The sequence below is a fragment of the Columba livia genome, chromosome 14, assembly GCF_036013475.1.
Source record: "Columba livia isolate bColLiv1 breed racing homer chromosome 14, bColLiv1.pat.W.v2, whole genome shotgun sequence".
Classification (NCBI taxonomy): Eukaryota; Metazoa; Chordata; class Aves; order Columbiformes; family Columbidae; genus Columba; species Columba livia.
The window spans coordinates 7269135-7286684 of NC_088615.1; the positions used below are offsets into that span (position 1 = coordinate 7269135).

Consider the following 17550-nt stretch of genomic DNA (forward strand, 5'->3'; position numbering starts at 1 on the left):
TGTGGCTCTGCACCCACACTCCCCTCAGACAAGAGCCCAAAGCCCTGAGAGGTGGATCTGGAGCTGCCCCACCACTTCTGGCTGTTCAGAGTGTTTTGTTCCAGATCTATGTTTGCCCAAAGAGCTGGAGATGGGCTTGTTTGTCTCTCTAAACCCCTATCCCTCCTGCTCCCTCTCAGAGCGCGGCTTTGTGCGCTTCCACACCCGCCTGCCCAGCACGGTGTATGCTGAGGTCCACAAGAGCCGCACCATCCAGGTGGAGGTGGAGGCCTACCCACAACCCAGCATCGTCTGGCTGAAGAACAACAAGACATTGACCATGGAGAGCAACAGCGAGTTCACCATCACCAGCAGGAACCTGTCAGAAACCAGGTGAGGGCCCATCATTCTTCACCAGGGTGCAGGGAAGGGTTAATTCACAAAGCAGCCTCCAAATTCCTGGTTGGACATGGTTTGTGGTTGAATGCTTTTCTGTGAGTGGATTTTGAACCTGCTCCAGATGGGTGAGGAGCTGGTTGCCTCAGAGCATTGTCAGTCCCCAGGTACTTTCCCAGACCCATCACTCTGAGACTGTGTCTCCTCCAGGTACCAGACGGCTCTGGTCCTGGTGCGGGTGAAGCAGGAAGAAGGAGGATTTTACACCATCCGGGCTTCCAATGAGGATGATGAACAGGAATTGTCCTTCCATCTGCAGATAAATGGTGAGTATGGGCATTGCAAGCGTGGGGCTGAGGAGTGTGGGGACAGCCTCAGGGGATGGCTCCAGCCTTTGCTGCAGGACCCTTGGGCTGAAGACCTCACTCTTCTGACTGCCACAGAGTGATTTTGGTCAAAGGAAGAATATTAAAGCCAGAAACATGCTAACTTGAAATATGTCACAGTTGGTCTCAAAGCAAAGGTAACAGGGAGGAAGTGCAGACATCAGAAGCCTGGCCTTCATGCCCTGACCCAATGTAGTAGATGTAGGTTCAGGTGGGCAGCTCTGGTGTCCATGAGTCTCCCCTGTGCTCACTTCCGCTCTCCTAGCAAGCTACATGAGGGCAGGTCTCCTCCGTGACCCCATCAAACCTTCCTTTTTTTGCTGTTAGGTTTCAAAAATGAAACATGATTGCTGTGATGAGTCCTACCTCACTGTCCCCTCACACCCAAGCCATGTTAGGGGTAAAGGGGAATCATGTTTCCCTTCCATCCTGCAGTCAAAGTGCAGGATGAATTCTCACCAGTGTCTCTTGGTTTCAGTGCCAGCCAAAGTGATAGATCTCAAGGAGAACAGCAGTGCCAGCAGTGGGGAGCAGACTGTAACATGCTCTGCCGAAGGGATGCCCCAGCCAGAGATCAGCTGGTCTTCTTGCAGTGACATCAAATGGTACGTGGAGGGATGGATCCCATAGGAACAGCTGGGCTCTCACATTTTTTAGAATAATAGGCTGTTATTTTGTTGTATTCTGCTGGGCCACATGTCCAGGCATACCATGGTAGTGCGTGGTCCCAGCTGCTTCTCAGGTGCCTTTATCCTCCCCTGGCCAGGTGCAGCACCAAGGGGCAACCCACCCGGCTGCTGGGGAATGAGTCTGCGGAGATCGGTCTGCAGACTAACGCCACGTACCATGCGGAGCTGCAGGTGTACCGGGTGAACAGCACCCTGCAGCTGCACAGGGTGGATGAGCCCCTGCTCCTGAGATGCACCGTGCAAAACTTCCTGGGTGCCAGCTCCCAGGACATCACTCTGGTCCCACACGGTGAGTGCAGTGGGAGGTGTTTGAGCTTGTGGTGGGGAAATAGGCTTTTCTCTCCCTGCTTCCAGTCTGGAGGTGCTAGGAACCAGGACTGTCCTCTGATGTCTGCAGTTGTCAGAGCAGGAAGCCTGGTTATTTGTGCCTGAAATGAAGCCCACTTTGAGCTGAGAAGGAAAGGCTCCTCCAGAACGAGTCTGGAGCCCATGTGTCCCCTGGCCATGGACATCTTCTCACCAGTGGTGGGGTGGCAAGATGGCAAGAAGAGTGCCTGAGCAGGTCCCCAGTGTCTTGTTGTTAGTATGTGGGTCACTAGATGGTGCCACGGACTTGAACGTCCATGCGCTGAACATCCCATATATGACGAAGGATGGTCTATGCCCAGGCCCAGAGCTGCCAGCTCTCCCACAAGCAAACTTGTCCCTCTGGCTCTTTACACCTTCCCATGGTCAAACCTCTCCCAAGGCAATAAGCCCTTCAGCAGGCTGTAGCAATCCATCACCCCAACAACCCTGGGCTGCTGGTCCTGCAAGTGCCAGCAGGTCTGCCCAGAAGGAGAGGACAGGGACCACCCCTAGCCAGAGAAGGGCGCAGGGTCAATGTCTGGGGGTAAAGTGTGTAGCAGGATTGGGGGATGGTGGCTAGAGGAGGAAAGGAGAGAAGGGTGCAGGGCTTTCGCTGTGCTGCTGACCCCTCCTTTCCCCAGGGTACCTGGGCCAAGCAGGGTTGGAAGAATGTCATTGCTATCCCTGTTATCATTGTAGCCTTGCCGTTCAAAGTGGTCATCATCTCTGTCATCCTGGCTCTGCTGGTCCTCACCGTCATCTCTCTCATCATCCTGATCGTCCTGTGGCAGAAGGTAAAAGAGGAGACTGTTCCCAGGCTGGCACAGGGGTACCTGCATGTCAGAGTGGCTGGGAAAGCAAAGCTGTGAGCTGCTGCTGGCATAAGCCTAATAATGTCCCATCCATGCCAGGCACCATGGGCCTCCATCGGCCCCTGCATCCCCCCAGTCTGTAGGCTAGACTGGGAATGAGGCGGTGGCTGCAGGGACAAAAGTTTCCCTGACAAAGCCCATCCACATCCTCCACGTCCTCCCTGACCCTCAGTCTCTCAGATCTCTCTTTCCCCTTTGCTCCCCTTTCCAGAAACCTCGTTATGAAATCCGCTGGAAGGTGATCGAGTCAGTCAGCTCTGATGGGCACGAGTACATCTACGTGGATCCCATGCAGCTCCCTTATGACTCCAGCTGGGAGGTGCCCAGGGACAAGCTGGTGTTAGGTAAAGCCTGTGCAGGTCTCACCGATGGACCCTCTAGGGTTCTGGCTGCTGGGGGTGATAGGTTTGGGATCTCCAAAAGAGACAACCCAGAAAAGGCACAAAGATCCTTGAAGATATGATGTGGTCCTGGGAGAGGGGGACCATTTGGGACCATGATGGGAAGCTGGCTGCCCCCTTTGGCATGAAGCACTGGGTTATTCCTGGTTATCCTTTCACGTGGCCGGCAGCTCCTTCCCTCCCAGCCAGATGGAAAAGCAGCCCCAACCCCAGATATCACAGTTCACAACCACCTCCATGACCACTGGTATGGCTGTAGTGAGGCTGGTGTGGTTTCAGACAGGAGACTTGTCTTCTCCAAGATCTTCTCCTCACCTCTCCTCAAGGACCATCACCAACCTTGTCTCTTCACTGTTTCTTTGCAGGACGCACTCTTGGCTCCGGTGCCTTTGGACGTGTGGTGGAGGCAACAGCCCATGGCTTGAGCCATTCACAGGCCACCATGAAAGTGGCAGTCAAAATGCTCAAGTGTGAGTTGCCCTCACATTATCCCTTTCCCCCATCCCAAAGCCACAAGGCTGAGCAGTGCCCACGCACTCCTCTCCTCCCCCTGCCACTCACACGGGCTCTCTCCAACAGCCACTGCCCGCAGCAGCGAGAAGCAAGCCCTCATGTCCGAGCTGAAGATCATGAGCCACTTGGGACCTCATCTCAACATCGTCAACTTGCTGGGGGCCTGCACTAAAGGAGGTAGCTGAGCCCTGTGTGCCTTGTCTCATCTCTCTGCTGCCCTGGGTTGTGCTGAGGAGGAGAACTGTCCTCAGAATAATTCCTGTTTTCTGGTGCAAAGTGATTCACCCTCCCCTAGGGAAGATTCTTGGGGCTATAAATCCTTTCTTTACAACCTGATTGAAACTGAGAAGACATGTTTCTGTTAACCCCCACCTCCCTCCACAAACACAAATTTCGAATTCCAAAAACGCTTGGTACCAGAAAAGGCAGCTTTTCCCTCTCACTGTGCACAGATGTCCTGCAACCTGGTTAATGTCACTGTGGGATGAAATTTGCTGCTCTAGGGAGTGAGCGGGGCTGAGGCAGGGCTGACATAGGTGCTCTCTCCTACCAGGGCCCATCTATATCATCACTGAGTACTGCCGCTATGGGGACCTGGTGGACTACCTGCACCGCAACAAGCACACCTTCCTGCAGTCCTACGGGGAGAAGGCACGGCGAGAGGCAGAGCTGTACGGGAACACCCCTAAGGAGGACCATGTGCAGAGGTACCTGGAGAGCAGCACTCTCCTCCTTCCTGGTACCTACCCCATCCTGGCCTCCGTCAGTGAGAGGGGCCGGTGCTGCCAGGAAGGATACCCACCTTTCCTCCAGACCTGTAAAACAAATGCTGGCCCAGAACTGGGACACAGCTGGATGCTCTGTTGCTTTGTGAGACCAATTTATGTGCCAACCAGCCGTCTCCAAACAGCTCCTGGCAGATGTGGAGTTAGCAGAGGCAATCTGTGTGTCCTGGAGGCTGAGTTTGCTAGCACACATGCTGGCAGCTCCATGCCAGTTGGGAATATTCCCTGGCATCATTAACTTTACTGCCATAACTATAGATATGCATGGAGTACAGAGACAAAGGGTTTCCCAGCATGTCTTAACCCTTGGGGACCTCAGCTCTGCATTTTCAGGGTAGGTCGTGTTGCTGCTGTGCATAAGGGAGAAGAACTAGAAGGAGTGTGGTTGCACAAGAGGTCCTACAATGGAACAGTCCTTCATCCAGTTGCCAGCTGTAAGGGATGCAGGCACATCAGCGCAGAGAAATAGTCCCATGGGAAGTTAGAAAGCAGCATTTCCTTCCAGCACACCAAACAATAGTAAAATAGAACAGTGTTAGGACATCAGAACAGCTGGCCCCTGCATTTCTGCTTGAAGGCAGCTGAGATCCTCCTAAGCACTAAGTGCAGCCTCCCAAGCCCATGGGAATGTGGCCCATCTCTCTGGCCTTGCAGCAGGTTTCCCTTGCCCAGCACTGGCACGTGGAAACCCTCAAGATGCTGCTTCCCAGATGCAGTTGTTGCTCACTCAAGGAAGAGATGCTCAAGGGTGCAGGTGTTTGCTGATCCAAAATGAGGTTTGTTGTGGACAGAGGGTCATGTCCTGCCTGCTCAGTTCATCCTTTTCCAGGCCAGTCCTGTCCAGCCTGGGAACACGCACAGCCAAGGTGGAGGGTTTTGTGTGCCTAGATCTCATGCTCTCCTGTCCTGTGGGCACCTGTGGAGCTGGCATTGCCCTGGCCCTGCTTCCTGCCCTCCCCAGGGCTGAGCTCATGTGCTGAGCCAAGCCTGTGCTCTGCCAGGCAAGGTGAGCATGAGAAGCTTCAGCCTATGGGCCAGGACACATGGAGACCCTCAGGGGACCATGGCAGGGCTGTTTAAAGCTAGCACTGAGGACACCAGAGCTCTCAGGTAGTGGAAGGAGGTCTCCATTGCTATTTGCACTTCATCAGCCACCCTGCATGATGCAGGGCTTCTTTCCCTGCTGTGTGGGGCTGAGGGTTCAGGTATTGCCCTCCTGCAAATCGTCGTCCTCTTCCCCTGTGTCTTCTCCTCTCCCCTGGATCCGAACAGCCTCTTTGCTTTCCCCGACAGTCATCTCTCCGTATCTGTTGAGAGCGATGGGGGCTACATGGACATGAGCAAGGACGACTCGCTGGATTATGTGCCCATGTCTGACATGAAGGGTGAAATTAAGTATGCTGACATTGAGTCCTCTAACTACGGCACCCCATATGAGTTGGACAGCTATTCCCCATCAGGTAACAGCTCAGCCGCAGTGGGAGGGAGAGGTACTTGCACTTTGGGCACTGGACGTCTTTGCTTGCAGAGACAGATGGTCTGTATTGCAAAAGTCACCTTTGGGATGACTCCAGCAGTGGTGTCAGATGCCCTCACTACGGGAGCTCCCGGCTCTGTGCCTTTGCCCCTTCACCGCTGGGCAGCCCACCAGTATGCCGAGTAACACCAACATCTATCTCCGCTTGTCCTCTAGCTCCTGAAAGAACAGAACGAGTGACACTGATAAATGAGTCTCCGCTCCTCAGCTACATGGACTTGGTGGGCTTCAGCTTCCAGGTGGCCAATGGGATGGAGTTCCTGGCTTCCAAAAATGTACGTATGTCAGCTGGTCTGTGCCGCCTGTGGCGGTGGAGGCCAACAGTGATCCACTGTGTCCTGTGGTCAGCTTCTGCTCGCTGTCCCTCTGTTCATGCCGACCTCCTTGTGGGAGAAGTGGCCATGCAGTTGAAGAACTGCTGACCACTTCTCTTTGGAAACACAGCCCTAGGCGTCAGCATGACTATATTTGCATGTGACAGCTAAGCCTGGCTTAGATTGAGCTTCGGACCTCAAATTCCCTGACTCTGAGCTCCTCCCAAGCCCTGTGCAGCACAGCTGTGGTGTTATATCATTCATGTTTGCCAGAATGACCAAACAGTGATGGCATCTCCACGCTAAAGCACAAGGGACTCCACAGCAGAGTTACTACTGTCCATGGACACCCCTGTTGCACCACAGGCTTTGAGCACTGCAGGCCTCATCAGAAGAGCTTGTTCAGTGGAAATTAAGCCACCACAAAGGGCCAGGCTCTGGAATTTCCTAAGGTCTGGTTTAGCCCAGGGCAAGCAGTAATATAGTTGGTCTGTGTGAAACATCACACAGTGCAAGGGTAAAAGACAGGGTAGGGATGGCATCAGTGACGTGTGCAGAGAAATTTCTGGCTCTTTGGCTCCAGTCATACAGTTTGATCATCAAAAGTGCGTGGTCAGTGCTCCCTCATGGAGCACAGAAGAGAAAATGTGGTAGCTCTGCTAGTGGCTTTGAGCCATGGTTGTCCCTAGAGATGGAGGAGATGCCCCAAAGTATGTGAGGTGACTCCTGTCCCTGCAGCCCCAGAAATGGGCTAGTGCTGGAGCTGGGCTGCTTCCTTGGGCTGCCTGGGGGCCCCTGACAGTGACATTGCTCTGTCCCCCCCTACAGTGTGTGCATCGTGACCTGGCTGCCAGGAATGTCCTCATCTGCGAGGGGAAGCTGGTGAAGATATGTGACTTTGGCCTGGCGAGGGACATCATGAGGGATTCCAACTATATCTCCAAAGGCAGTGTGAGTACCAGGAGCCGTGCAAGACACTTTTTCCTGGAGCTCTGGGCCTGGCACCAACCACATGCTTCTCCTGGGAGTCGCATGTCCATCCTTGTGCCCAGGGTTGTGACAGGGCAGGAATCCCAGGAGACAATGTCAACAGCCAACTATTCTGCCCCGATGTGCTCTGCATGCTGTGGAGTAGCAGAATTGCATGCTGATGTGTCCAGGCTCTTACAGAAGAACCTGGGCAGTAGCAGCAAACCTGAGGCTTGTCCCCTGTGTGGGCATCACTGGCAGCAGAGCTGCATCCCTTCCCCGCATGGCACTGAGCGTGGTCCAGAGCAGCAGGCAGGAGCAGAGCGAGGTTGGGCAGCTGGCAGTGCTGCAGCGGGTCAGTGGCCGCTCTGGGAAGAGGTTCACAGACTTCTGCTCTAACCGCTAGACCACAGGGCAAGAGGAAGCATTTCCCTGTGAGCAGCTGCTTTCCAGAAAGGCATCTCCAGTCTTTGGAGGCAGGAGAGGATGAGGCTGTAATTAGGCTTCCCCAGAAACCTTCCCTGTAACTTCAACAACAGTGTGTCCACTCCACTCCCTGGGGCATTTGGGAACATGCAACCCCAAGCAAAGCAACCATGTAACTCCCAAACAGACAAAGTGGGGCTGGGGGAGCTGAGGGCGAAGCCAGGCCCTTCAAACCCCAATCTTTATCTACTCTATGAACTAGTTAACTTCTCTCCAGCTTTCTCCCGTTTGCATGGGATGGCAGACAGGCACTCAGTGCCTGGGCAGAGAGATCCTCTGACAGAGAGGGGCTGGGGTTTTCCAGTCCAGCCTTGGCATAGCCGCTTTTCCTTCCAAAATGGGAAACGAAACTGGGCCCCTTTGCAATCTTTCCTGGAGATTATTTTGGTGTTCATTGTGCAAGCGAATCCCAGGAACAGCACAGCCAGTGCTGCATACAAGCTGGTGAAGGCTTCTTTTTGGGTTTCACTCTGAGTGAGAAAGAGCAGGCAAAAGCTGCACGTGTCCTTTGGCTTTTCTGGTCAACCCATAGTCGTCTCCAGCTTGGTCTCAGGTTTCCAAAGTCCAGATGGGCCTGTGTTCCCTTCAGGAGTGCTGCGGTCAAGTTGTGCAAGCCCCCGAACTCCCCAAGAACTAGGGAACAGAGAACGCACTTCATGACAGCTCACCATGGCACATAGTGTTGGAAACAGATGTAGCACATCCACTCTTTCCTCCTGCCTGCTGGGTTCATCCTGCACAAGGAAAAAGGAAACTGATCCCTCTCAGAAGTGACTGACAGCAGATGTCAGTGGATGTGTTGAACAGATAGGCAGCTGTGAAGGGTCTTCTCTGCTTGTAAATTGGGTATCAGACTCTCACCTTTTGAAACAAGTGCCGGAGATGAAGCTGACTCTCTTGTTCCATTTTTTTTTCTCCTCTTAGACCTTCTTGCCCCTTAAGTGGATGGCTCCAGAGAGCATTTTCAACAACCTCTACACCACCCTGAGTGATGTGTGGTCTTTCGGGATTCTCCTCTGGGAGATATTCACTCTAGGTAAGTGCCCTGGACATCATGGTGGTGCCTATAGCTCTGATAATAGGTTAGCAGGATCCCTTCCCAAACTGAGGCAATAGAAATTCATTTCTAATCCCTAAGCCCCAACCTTACCAGCATTAATTAGCACTTCATTCCCTCTCCTTGCCCATGCTGACATTGCCATTTGGAAGTTAAGTGAAACAGGAAAGATAAAGAAAAAAGGAAACCTTGGTGTGAAATGTATGCTGGCATGGGGGTAGCAGGCAATCCACCAGCCTGATTTTCTGCTCTCCCTTTATACACAGGGGGGACTCCATACCCTGAACTACCCATGAATGAACAGTTCTACAATGCCATCAAACGTGGCTATCGGATGTCCAAACCCACTCACGCCTCTGATGAAATGTAAGTGCTGCCCATACATGTTTGCCCTGGGCCTGCCCTGCACAAACTATAGAAGCATTTCTGCCTCTGTTTTCCCCACCCTCTCACTCACTGGAGTGTTCTTCCTTCCCTCTTGTTAGCTACGATATCATGCAGAAGTGCTGGGAGGAGAAGTTTGAGATCAGACCATCCTTCTCACAGCTGGTGGTGCTTATGGGAAACCTCTTGGTGGATTGCTACAGAAAGGTGTGTTCAAAGGACCCCATGCTGGAGGGACAGAGGAGGTTCAGTGCTCTGAGGAGAATGCTGCTTTGGTTAGGACCCTCAACCAGGGTTTGGAAAACAGTGTTTAGTGCTGCTATGCCTAAGGATTTTGCTGTGACTGATGTTGCATTAGTCTGAACAGGCAATGAAGGTGGTTTGGGCATCCCAGGGATGTTGCTTAGACAACTGGCATCACCAGACAGGCAGCTGGTATCTCAGCAACTGCACAAATCAGAACTGGCAGGAGATCAAAAACCTGCCTCCAACTGTTTGGTAGTTTGGAACTGTGGAGTTGTGCCCCTGATTTCTCCTTTATGTTCATGGCCTGTCTTTGGTGGAGTCAAGGTAGATGAACCCAGCTAGAAGGTGCCAGGCCCTCTAGAAAAACCCTAGCTAACAGGGAAAGTAAACACAACATGACTGTATTCTCTCCACTCACAAGACCTTCCCTTTTCTTTGGTAACCTGCTCTGTGAGAGCAGAGATACCAGCAGGTGGATGAAGAGTTCATGAAAAGTGACCACCCCGCTGTTGTCCGCACAAGACCCACAATCCCTGGGCTGAACAACACCAGGCTCGCTCCCAGCTCCCCCACCAGCAGCATCCTCTACACAGCTGTGAACCAGAATGGGGGCGAGAATGATTATATCATCCCTCTTCCTGACCCCAAACCTGAGGCAACCTCTGATCTCCCTCAGGAGGCCTCCATCAGCCGGGCCAGGTAAAAATATCGCTTCTGATTGTTGTCCCATCCCAGAGTGCTCAGATCTGAAAATAGGGATGCTCTGCTGTGGGACAGACCGGGGTGTATTTACCAGGAGAGAAGGGCAGTGTCATCCCCAGCTGAGGTGCTGCAGCCTTGCATGAGCCTGCAGGGACAGAGACGAATCAGAGGAGCTGGGATGTGAACTGAGATGTATTGTCACATCCATGTACATCAGCTGGCACAATTTGGGACAAGAGACACCACTTACAAGGAGAAGGGCACACTGGGATACACAGTCTGCAGAGCCCAACTGGCTGCATGGTGTATTTGAGGGCTGAATAGAATCATAGAATAGACCCAAGTGATATCGTCTGTCTCCCTGTAGAAAGATACTCAGACTGGGGCTCTCAGGAGACTGACGTGCTTCTCAGCCACTGGAAATCTTCTCTCACCAGGAGACTTGGGACAAGGCACTTATTTCTCTCTCTCTCCTGTTTCCTTTCAGCTCTACGCTGAACGAGGCCAACACATCATCTACAATATCCTGTGACAGCCCTCTGGGCCTTCGGCAGGACGAGGAGCAGGAATGTGACCCCCAGGCAGGCTGCCAGGAGCTGACCACAGGGCACCAAGAGGTGGAGGAGAGCTTCCTGTAGTCAGGGCTGGGCTGAGTCTGCATCTCCCCATAGCCAGGACAGCTGAGGGGCTCACCCAGACATCGCAGAAAGCCATGCTTCGTGCTTGTTCCTGGGGATATCCCCACCTGTCCCAGCATTCCTCCTTCCCTTGCATCTCCCAGCACTGGGTGGGGAATTAGAGACTTTTCCCCATTGTCATCCCCTTCCACCTTGCAAAGAGGTGGCTCAGTGCTAGGAACCTTCCAGATCACTGCCACATCCTCCTCAGTGATCAAACCACTGCAGGAAAGGGACATCTCACAGACCAACATCTTCTTTTCAAGTGGAAGATGTGGGCTAGATCTCCACAAGACATGACACTTGCTGCATTGCTAAGATGATACTCCAGCCTCTTCCCCCTCCATGCTCTTTAGATGGCAACGAGTTTCATCTCCTCTGTACCAGCACTTCTCTGATGGTCTCAGCACCAGCCACGCTGTGGTTCTGTGAAATGCCTCTGAGACAGATGACTTGCTTGGATCCCATTTCTGGGGTGTAGAGAACTTGCAACACCAACCTTCAGCTGCTGGAGATGAAGACTACATTGGGTAGATTCTCCTCCAAGCACAGCCAAGTCCTGGACAGACAAGCCAGCGTCTCAGAGATACTGAATCACTGTTTTCCTTTCTTGACAGCTCTTCTATGGTGGATAGAGCCTCACAAGCACTACAGGTACTCATGGCTCTGGGGCACAGCTCTGCACCCACCTACAGGTGCTGTCACACCCCAAAACCTTTTGTGCCCAGCATGGCACCAGGACCCCAAGGACATGTGAGGAACTCGAAATGCTCTCACAATGACTCTGTTGTAGTAGCAAAGAGGGCAGTCCAGTGTTGTTCATGTCGTTTGTGTGGTCACTAAGCTAATAATTCTCCATTGAAGATTTAAAGGGAACAAATATATTAATCCACTAGCCAGGGCCAGTATAAGGAAGCAATATGGCTATTCATTAATCTACTGCCACTAGGCCCAGCTCATCTGCTGGGCAATCATATAACCCTGACAGCTGCAGAATCTTTGTGCCTTATCTTTGGGAAGCAAGGGCTCCCTTTTGATAGACTGTTCACCCAAACACTCTTCCTCAGGCTGGGAGGTCTCAGCAGTCCCTCCTGCGTCATAGCAAGACCATGGCAAGCAATAAGGATGCCAGAACACCAACCCAGGGACACCAACAAAGAGAGGGAGAGAGGCTGGGAAGCTGTTTGGTCACAGCTGAACTTATCGCACAACCTGCCACCTTCTGGGGGCCAGGCACAGCACCTGCAGACTGCCAGGGCTGGGGATGAAGTGTCATGTGGAATCAAGCAGAGCAAGAGGAATCGTGGAGGATTCCTCTCTCTTGGAAAGTGTTTTGAAGAACAAAAAGGCAGAGACCTTCCTCCAGCTTCTCGCCTCCTTCCTTGCTTCTCACAGGCACCCCTGGGACTTCTTGTGCTCTCAGCTGGCACTTGAATGAGGAGACTCAAAGCAGGAGGCATGCCAGGCTTTTGAAATCAGTTGTGAATGACACCTCTGCAGAGATGAAAGCTGGACCCCAAAATGACAAGTCTGACACTACAGAAACTAGCAGGGTTTTTTTTTCTGAAAGGAGAAGTTTTGCCTTGCACAGAGCTCTGTTCACTGCATGCCCCCCACTCCCATTAACCCCTTCATTGCCCTTCTCATGCACATCTCTCTATGCATCCTGCAGAAAAAACTGCACAGGCAGGTTTACAAATTCAGAAATTCAATCAGCATCTTGCTGGGCTTCTGCCACTTCAGAGCTACTGAGAATTTTTTTTTTCTAAAGTATGAAACTTCTGCCAGAAATCCCCAGCAAAACAGCTTGCTTCGTTTTAAGTTTTCTGTCATTGCAATGCTGCCATTTATGCAGCTAAAATAGTAGATATTTTGTGGGCTGATGTCCTTGGTAAAATGTGAACATAAGAAATAACACTTTTATTGGCAGCCAGCGGAGTATATTTTCAGCCCATGTGGTCAGATTCCCCACCATCCATAGGAAACACACTGTGAATGACAACTGTTTTTCCATCCTCTGTTCTTCCTGCTTGTAATGAAGGAGCCATCTTCTGTGGCCACAGCTCATGAAATGATCCTAACTTCAGAGAAGCAGTAACTCTTGAGATCCTTGGGATCAGACCACTTTATTTTTCTAACATGTAAGGTGCTTGTTAGAGTCCATGTCACTGCAACTTGAGCCCATAGGATGGCACATCCGATCATCCTAGTAGCCCCTGTCTGCGCCAGCTCCATTTTTAATTAGTCCTTCTTTGACAAAAGTGACCAGAAGTACTCAGTACTCCAGGTGAGGTCAAATCTAGACCTTGCATAGGGCATTAATAGTTCTGGTCTGTACTGGATTTGACTTGGCTGGTGTCGTTTTGGATAATGTTGGCCTTTTCCCAGACACAACATACTGGTAGTTTGGAGTCATCCTCTAACCAGTCTAAGCTCCTACATCTTTCTACTCTTCCAGCATTTCTAACCAAGATACTCCCTGCTGTTCCAGACATTGGGTCATCAGCACATTTTGTTAACAAGCTTTCATTTTTGGGCTGGACTGACTAATAAAAATATTATATGCTTCCAGCATCAAGAACAACCCTGGAGAGCTACTTTTACTACCTCCATCCAGCTCAAAGTTTTCCCCATCAATTAACCTCTCCTCACCCTCCCTTTGGCCATTTGGTTATTTACTTCATCAATCCCACACTAAACTCCACCTCTTGTACAGATTAATTACTAATTATATTACTAATTTCCCACTATCACATAGTTTCCATGGTCCTGAAAGAGGAGATCTATTTCTTCTCCCTGCTGGGGGAACTTGGGTATCCTGTCCTATTAGCTGGGCATTAGCTACACTTGGATGCCTATTGCATTTTGGCCCATTTGTAGACTTACTGCAATTATTCTTTGCATCAAAACCTGTTCTGGCTGCTGACGGGGTGCTATCCCCACCTCTCTCTTCCTTCTTAAAGTAGGTACACCAGACTCTGTAAAATGGTACCGTTCTCTGCTCCAGAGAGATATAACCAAACGTTTGCCTTTGGCTCTGTAATTGCAAGGGCCAAGTCTTGCACTTTGTGGTACTTTCCTGTCTTCCCCCAACTTTTCCCATCACCATTTTGCCAGGGCATGCACACCCACTGCAGCAAGCGGGTCTTCTCAGCCAGGACAGGCTGGCAGCTGGGGAAAGCCAAGCTATTTTGTTAAGAATCCTTGCAAGTCTTCTCCAGGCAAGCGCTCTCTGCTCGGGGAACCAGCTCCAGCTCTGCTCCCTCTCTCTCTGCTGCCAACATTCCGGTCCCTGTGTGGCCCCAATAGGTGCAGGTCAGGATAAGTCATCGGCTGTTCTGGGCCCATCACTTCTGTAGCCATAATTTCTCTGGTGAGGCTCTGAAGGGAACTGGTCCTTCTGAGGTTTCAGTTTCAATTATCAATGGTTTTGTTTGGGTGTGTTTAGAGGTGGACCCACACTGAGCCCTCCAAAAAGGGACACTGCTCAGGCCCATCTCTAGTGCAATATCTTTTATTTGTAGATTATATTTTACTCTACAGCTGTTACATGATTATCAGCACCAGTATATGCATAATCCTACTGCCAGTCACTATTTCATACATAAAGTATACATACATTTCATAAGTGTATCTCAGAAACTAATGTAACACTCCAGTGTTTCTTTCCACATTTAAGATGCTTCTCAGACTGATGTGTGCACAGGTTTTAATCCTTTTGTCCTTCTCGGTTTGAGCGTGTTGTTATTTTTTTAAGTGAGAGTGTCACATTTAGTGTTTGTTTGTGTCGTGTTGAGAAATCTAGAGCACAGCGGATTTCACTTGTAACTAAATTGTCTCTGTTCACCTGACAAGGGGACTGTGGTGGAGTCCCATGGGGATGGGACGCAGAAGCGCAGTGCAGATGTGCAGCCAGGAGGAAGCCAGAAGTGAGAAATGGCTCTTCCCCTTCTTCCCAGTCAGGGCTCGGGGCTGGGGGAGAGACAGCACCTCAAATACAGAGTACTGGGCAGCGGGTTGGGTTTTGGCTGGGGGGAAGCCCAAGATCTGCCTGTGTAAAGCCGGGCTGATCTGGAGAAGGGGATTTCACAGATGTCTTCTTTTTGGAGGTTTTTTCTAAAATGACGTCAGCTAATGTGCTAAGGAGGCAAACCTCGTTTTCCAGGGTACAGGCATGAGGAAGGAGCACATGAAGGTTGCCCCTCAGCCTTTTGGCAGCCTTTGCCCTGGGCCATTGCATGGGCAGAGAGCAGCCAGGGCACCTGCAGCTCCAGGTCCTTCCTGTGGCAGACCCCAGCCCAGCCTCGGTGCTGAGCGGCCAGGGCTGACTGCCACGGCGGAGTCATCACATTTTCTTTAGGACTTGCACAGGGCAGGCCAGGTATTGTTAAAAATCAGATTTTGTGGTCAAGCACATGGGTTGCTGGGCTCCCACCGTAATTCCCACGTTTCACCTAGAGGGCTGAAGTCTCTGGGTTGTGCTGAGATGGATCCAGTTGGCTTTGACAAAGGCAGGGGAACTGCTCCAGTGTAGCTCCAGTGACTTTTTGGAGCAGTGACTCTTGTAGGGGTGGGAGGAGGCAGGGAAGCCGACTTGTGGTGGGAGGCCTGCAGGATCCCATCGTTCCTGTCCTTTCCTGCTTCATGGGTTGCACCAAAAGCGCAAAGCTTGCCCAAAACATGCCCTCTGCCCTCTCCCCATCGTGCTGGGATGGCTTTCTGGCACCACACTGTTACTCTGCAGCATCTCTGAACAGAAGCAGTGCCTGCCTCCACACCGTCTGTCAGAAAACATCCTGAGGGCAAAGGAAAAACAGAGTTCAGACTAAGGTACCAAAGAGTTAACATTTTCCTAGGTTTACAGATGTATTTTTAGGATTTGTACTATGTCACATTTATAATCATGAGATATTATTTTTATGCTGTAAACTTTTACAAATACATTTTTAAAGAAAGAGTTTAAAAATAAAATAAAGGTGTTTTTCTTTTTGCATAGTTCCATCTCTTCCTTAGTTTGCCTGGTGCTGGTTGCTGCCACCTTCTCATACTAATATGAGGCTGCGAATACAGCTTAACCCTGTCGTGTGTGAAGGCTAAGCACGTTAATACGCTGTGTGTGACCCCAACGCTTAGCAAAAGCCAAGATGGGTGCCAGGCAGAGAGAAGCACAGCAAGGCAACAGCTGAGCCCAGAGATGTGGTAAGGAAAAGGGGCTGCAAACAGGACAGGATCTTCCCTGTCTGTCTGGTAACTGGGGAGCTTGTGGGTTGTGTGGCACCGGGAGGAGGTGGATAGAGGGAAGGACACCGGGAATGGTTCCTGTGTGTATCCTCAGTGCCAGAGGTTGGGGCCAGCAGCCCTAAACAAGGGCTTGGTGTGTTGCTGGGTCTGTGCTCAGATCAAGGAAGGGATGTGGGAGCTGCCAGACTGACCAATGCTGCCTTGAAGGAACTGGGGTACACCACAGCTGTTAATTTTTCCACACAGTTCAATAGCTCAGGGTGGTGGGGCAGACTGGAGGTAGCAATGGGGCAGGGCAGCAGCAGGAGCCACATTGCAGCACAGAGGGATGCCCATGTCCAGCTCTCCTCCGAGCTGGGTTCCCCTCCCCTCCCTCCGGTACTCTCTAAAGATGCAATCCCAAAATAGTGGCTCCCCACACCACCATTCCCTCATGTCCACATGTCCCCCTGCTTCCCTCACCTTCCCCAGACCCCCTCTACAGAAGTGCTGGGGTCCCCCAGCCCCGTAGGAGACCAGGCACCTCCTGAGTCCAGCCCAAAGTTTTCTCCTCTCTCTGGCTGCAAATGGAGCTGCTCCTCCTGAAAACAACCTCAGCTGCTGAGCTGAGCTGTTTGCAGCCAGCGCTGAGCCACATGCTTGGAAAGCCTGGGGTTGTTGCAAAGAGGAGATTTTGAACTGAGATTCAAATATATCAATGTTAACACTGTTTTCAGGCTGCGTGAGGCAGCCCCGGTGCAAGTCCCCTCTGGCAACAGTTGTGCCTCCCTCAGCTCCTTGAAACCCCTCCTGCACCCAAAGGCACAGGCTGCAGCAGGAGACATGTCCAAGTCCCAGCAAAGCTCCTTGAAACCCCTCCTGCACCCAAAGGCACAGGCTGCAGCAGGAGACATGTCCAAGTCCCAGCAAGGCTCCCCACTCCATCACAGCCTTTCCTGGCCTTCTGTCTTTGCTCAGTTTGCCAGGGAGGGGGTTTGCAGGCTCCCTGACCAGCTCAGGCTGATTCTCCCCAGATATGCACTGAGTCACCTGGCACAGCTCAGCCACGACAGGCAGACAGGGCATTTTTCTCCCAAAGCTGAATCAGCAGGAAAAAAAAATCACCTTGTCTCCAGAGAGGCTGTAGCAAAGGCTTGGGGGGAAGCAGGGAGAGGAACTGGTAGACCTCAGCCCTGAACTAGCTCCCACCACTCAATCCCTGCCTGTCTGGCAGGCTTTTTGCATGTTGAGATGCACTGAGGAGCAGTCATGGGGATAGGAATGAGTAGGCAGACATGGGGACAGCCAACAGGGCATTTTCCTCACCCCAAGACAAGTCTTCTCTCCAGTGATGAGAAAGGCATCTCATGGAAGAGCTCAGGTTGTGGAGACAAGCCCTGTCCTGCCACAACCAAGGTTTTTAGCAGTTCGGGCACCAACAGCTTACTTGGGAGATGGGTGTTCCACCCGTGTCCTCAGACTGCTGCAGGGCAGTATAGGCAGCCATGGCCAGCTATGCTCAGTGCAGGAGTCCTGTCTGGCTGGAATGGCCCAGCCCTGCTCCCAGACTGGGAAACAAGCCTGAGCTC

General features: G+C 51.7%; 1 protein-coding gene across 2 annotated transcripts in view; it reads left to right on the top strand.

Annotated features, from left to right (window-relative positions):
• Positions 1 to 15736, top strand: part of PDGFRB (platelet derived growth factor receptor beta) — a 33238-nt gene extending 17502 nt beyond the window's left edge. For both annotated transcript variants that reach the window (XM_065029782.1, XM_065029783.1), the window contains 17 exons: positions 180 to 372; positions 586 to 701; positions 1240 to 1366; positions 1528 to 1739; positions 2498 to 2592; positions 2882 to 3014; positions 3437 to 3541; positions 3651 to 3761; positions 4138 to 4291; positions 5663 to 5829; positions 6063 to 6181; positions 7049 to 7171; positions 8600 to 8711; positions 8999 to 9098; positions 9218 to 9323; positions 9823 to 10061; positions 10552 to 15736. In XM_065029782.1, coding sequence (XP_064885854.1) covers positions 180 to 372; positions 586 to 701; positions 1240 to 1366; positions 1528 to 1739; positions 2498 to 2592; positions 2882 to 3014; positions 3437 to 3541; positions 3651 to 3761; positions 4138 to 4291; positions 5663 to 5829; positions 6063 to 6181; positions 7049 to 7171; positions 8600 to 8711; positions 8999 to 9098; positions 9218 to 9323; positions 9823 to 10061; positions 10552 to 10702 — 2363 coding nt within the window. In that variant the 3' untranslated portion in view covers positions 10703 to 15736. The remainder of the gene's footprint in view (positions 1 to 179; positions 373 to 585; positions 702 to 1239; positions 1367 to 1527; positions 1740 to 2497; positions 2593 to 2881; positions 3015 to 3436; positions 3542 to 3650; positions 3762 to 4137; positions 4292 to 5662; positions 5830 to 6062; positions 6182 to 7048; positions 7172 to 8599; positions 8712 to 8998; positions 9099 to 9217; positions 9324 to 9822; positions 10062 to 10551) is intronic.
• The last annotated feature ends 1814 nt before the right edge of the window (positions 15737 to 17550 follow it).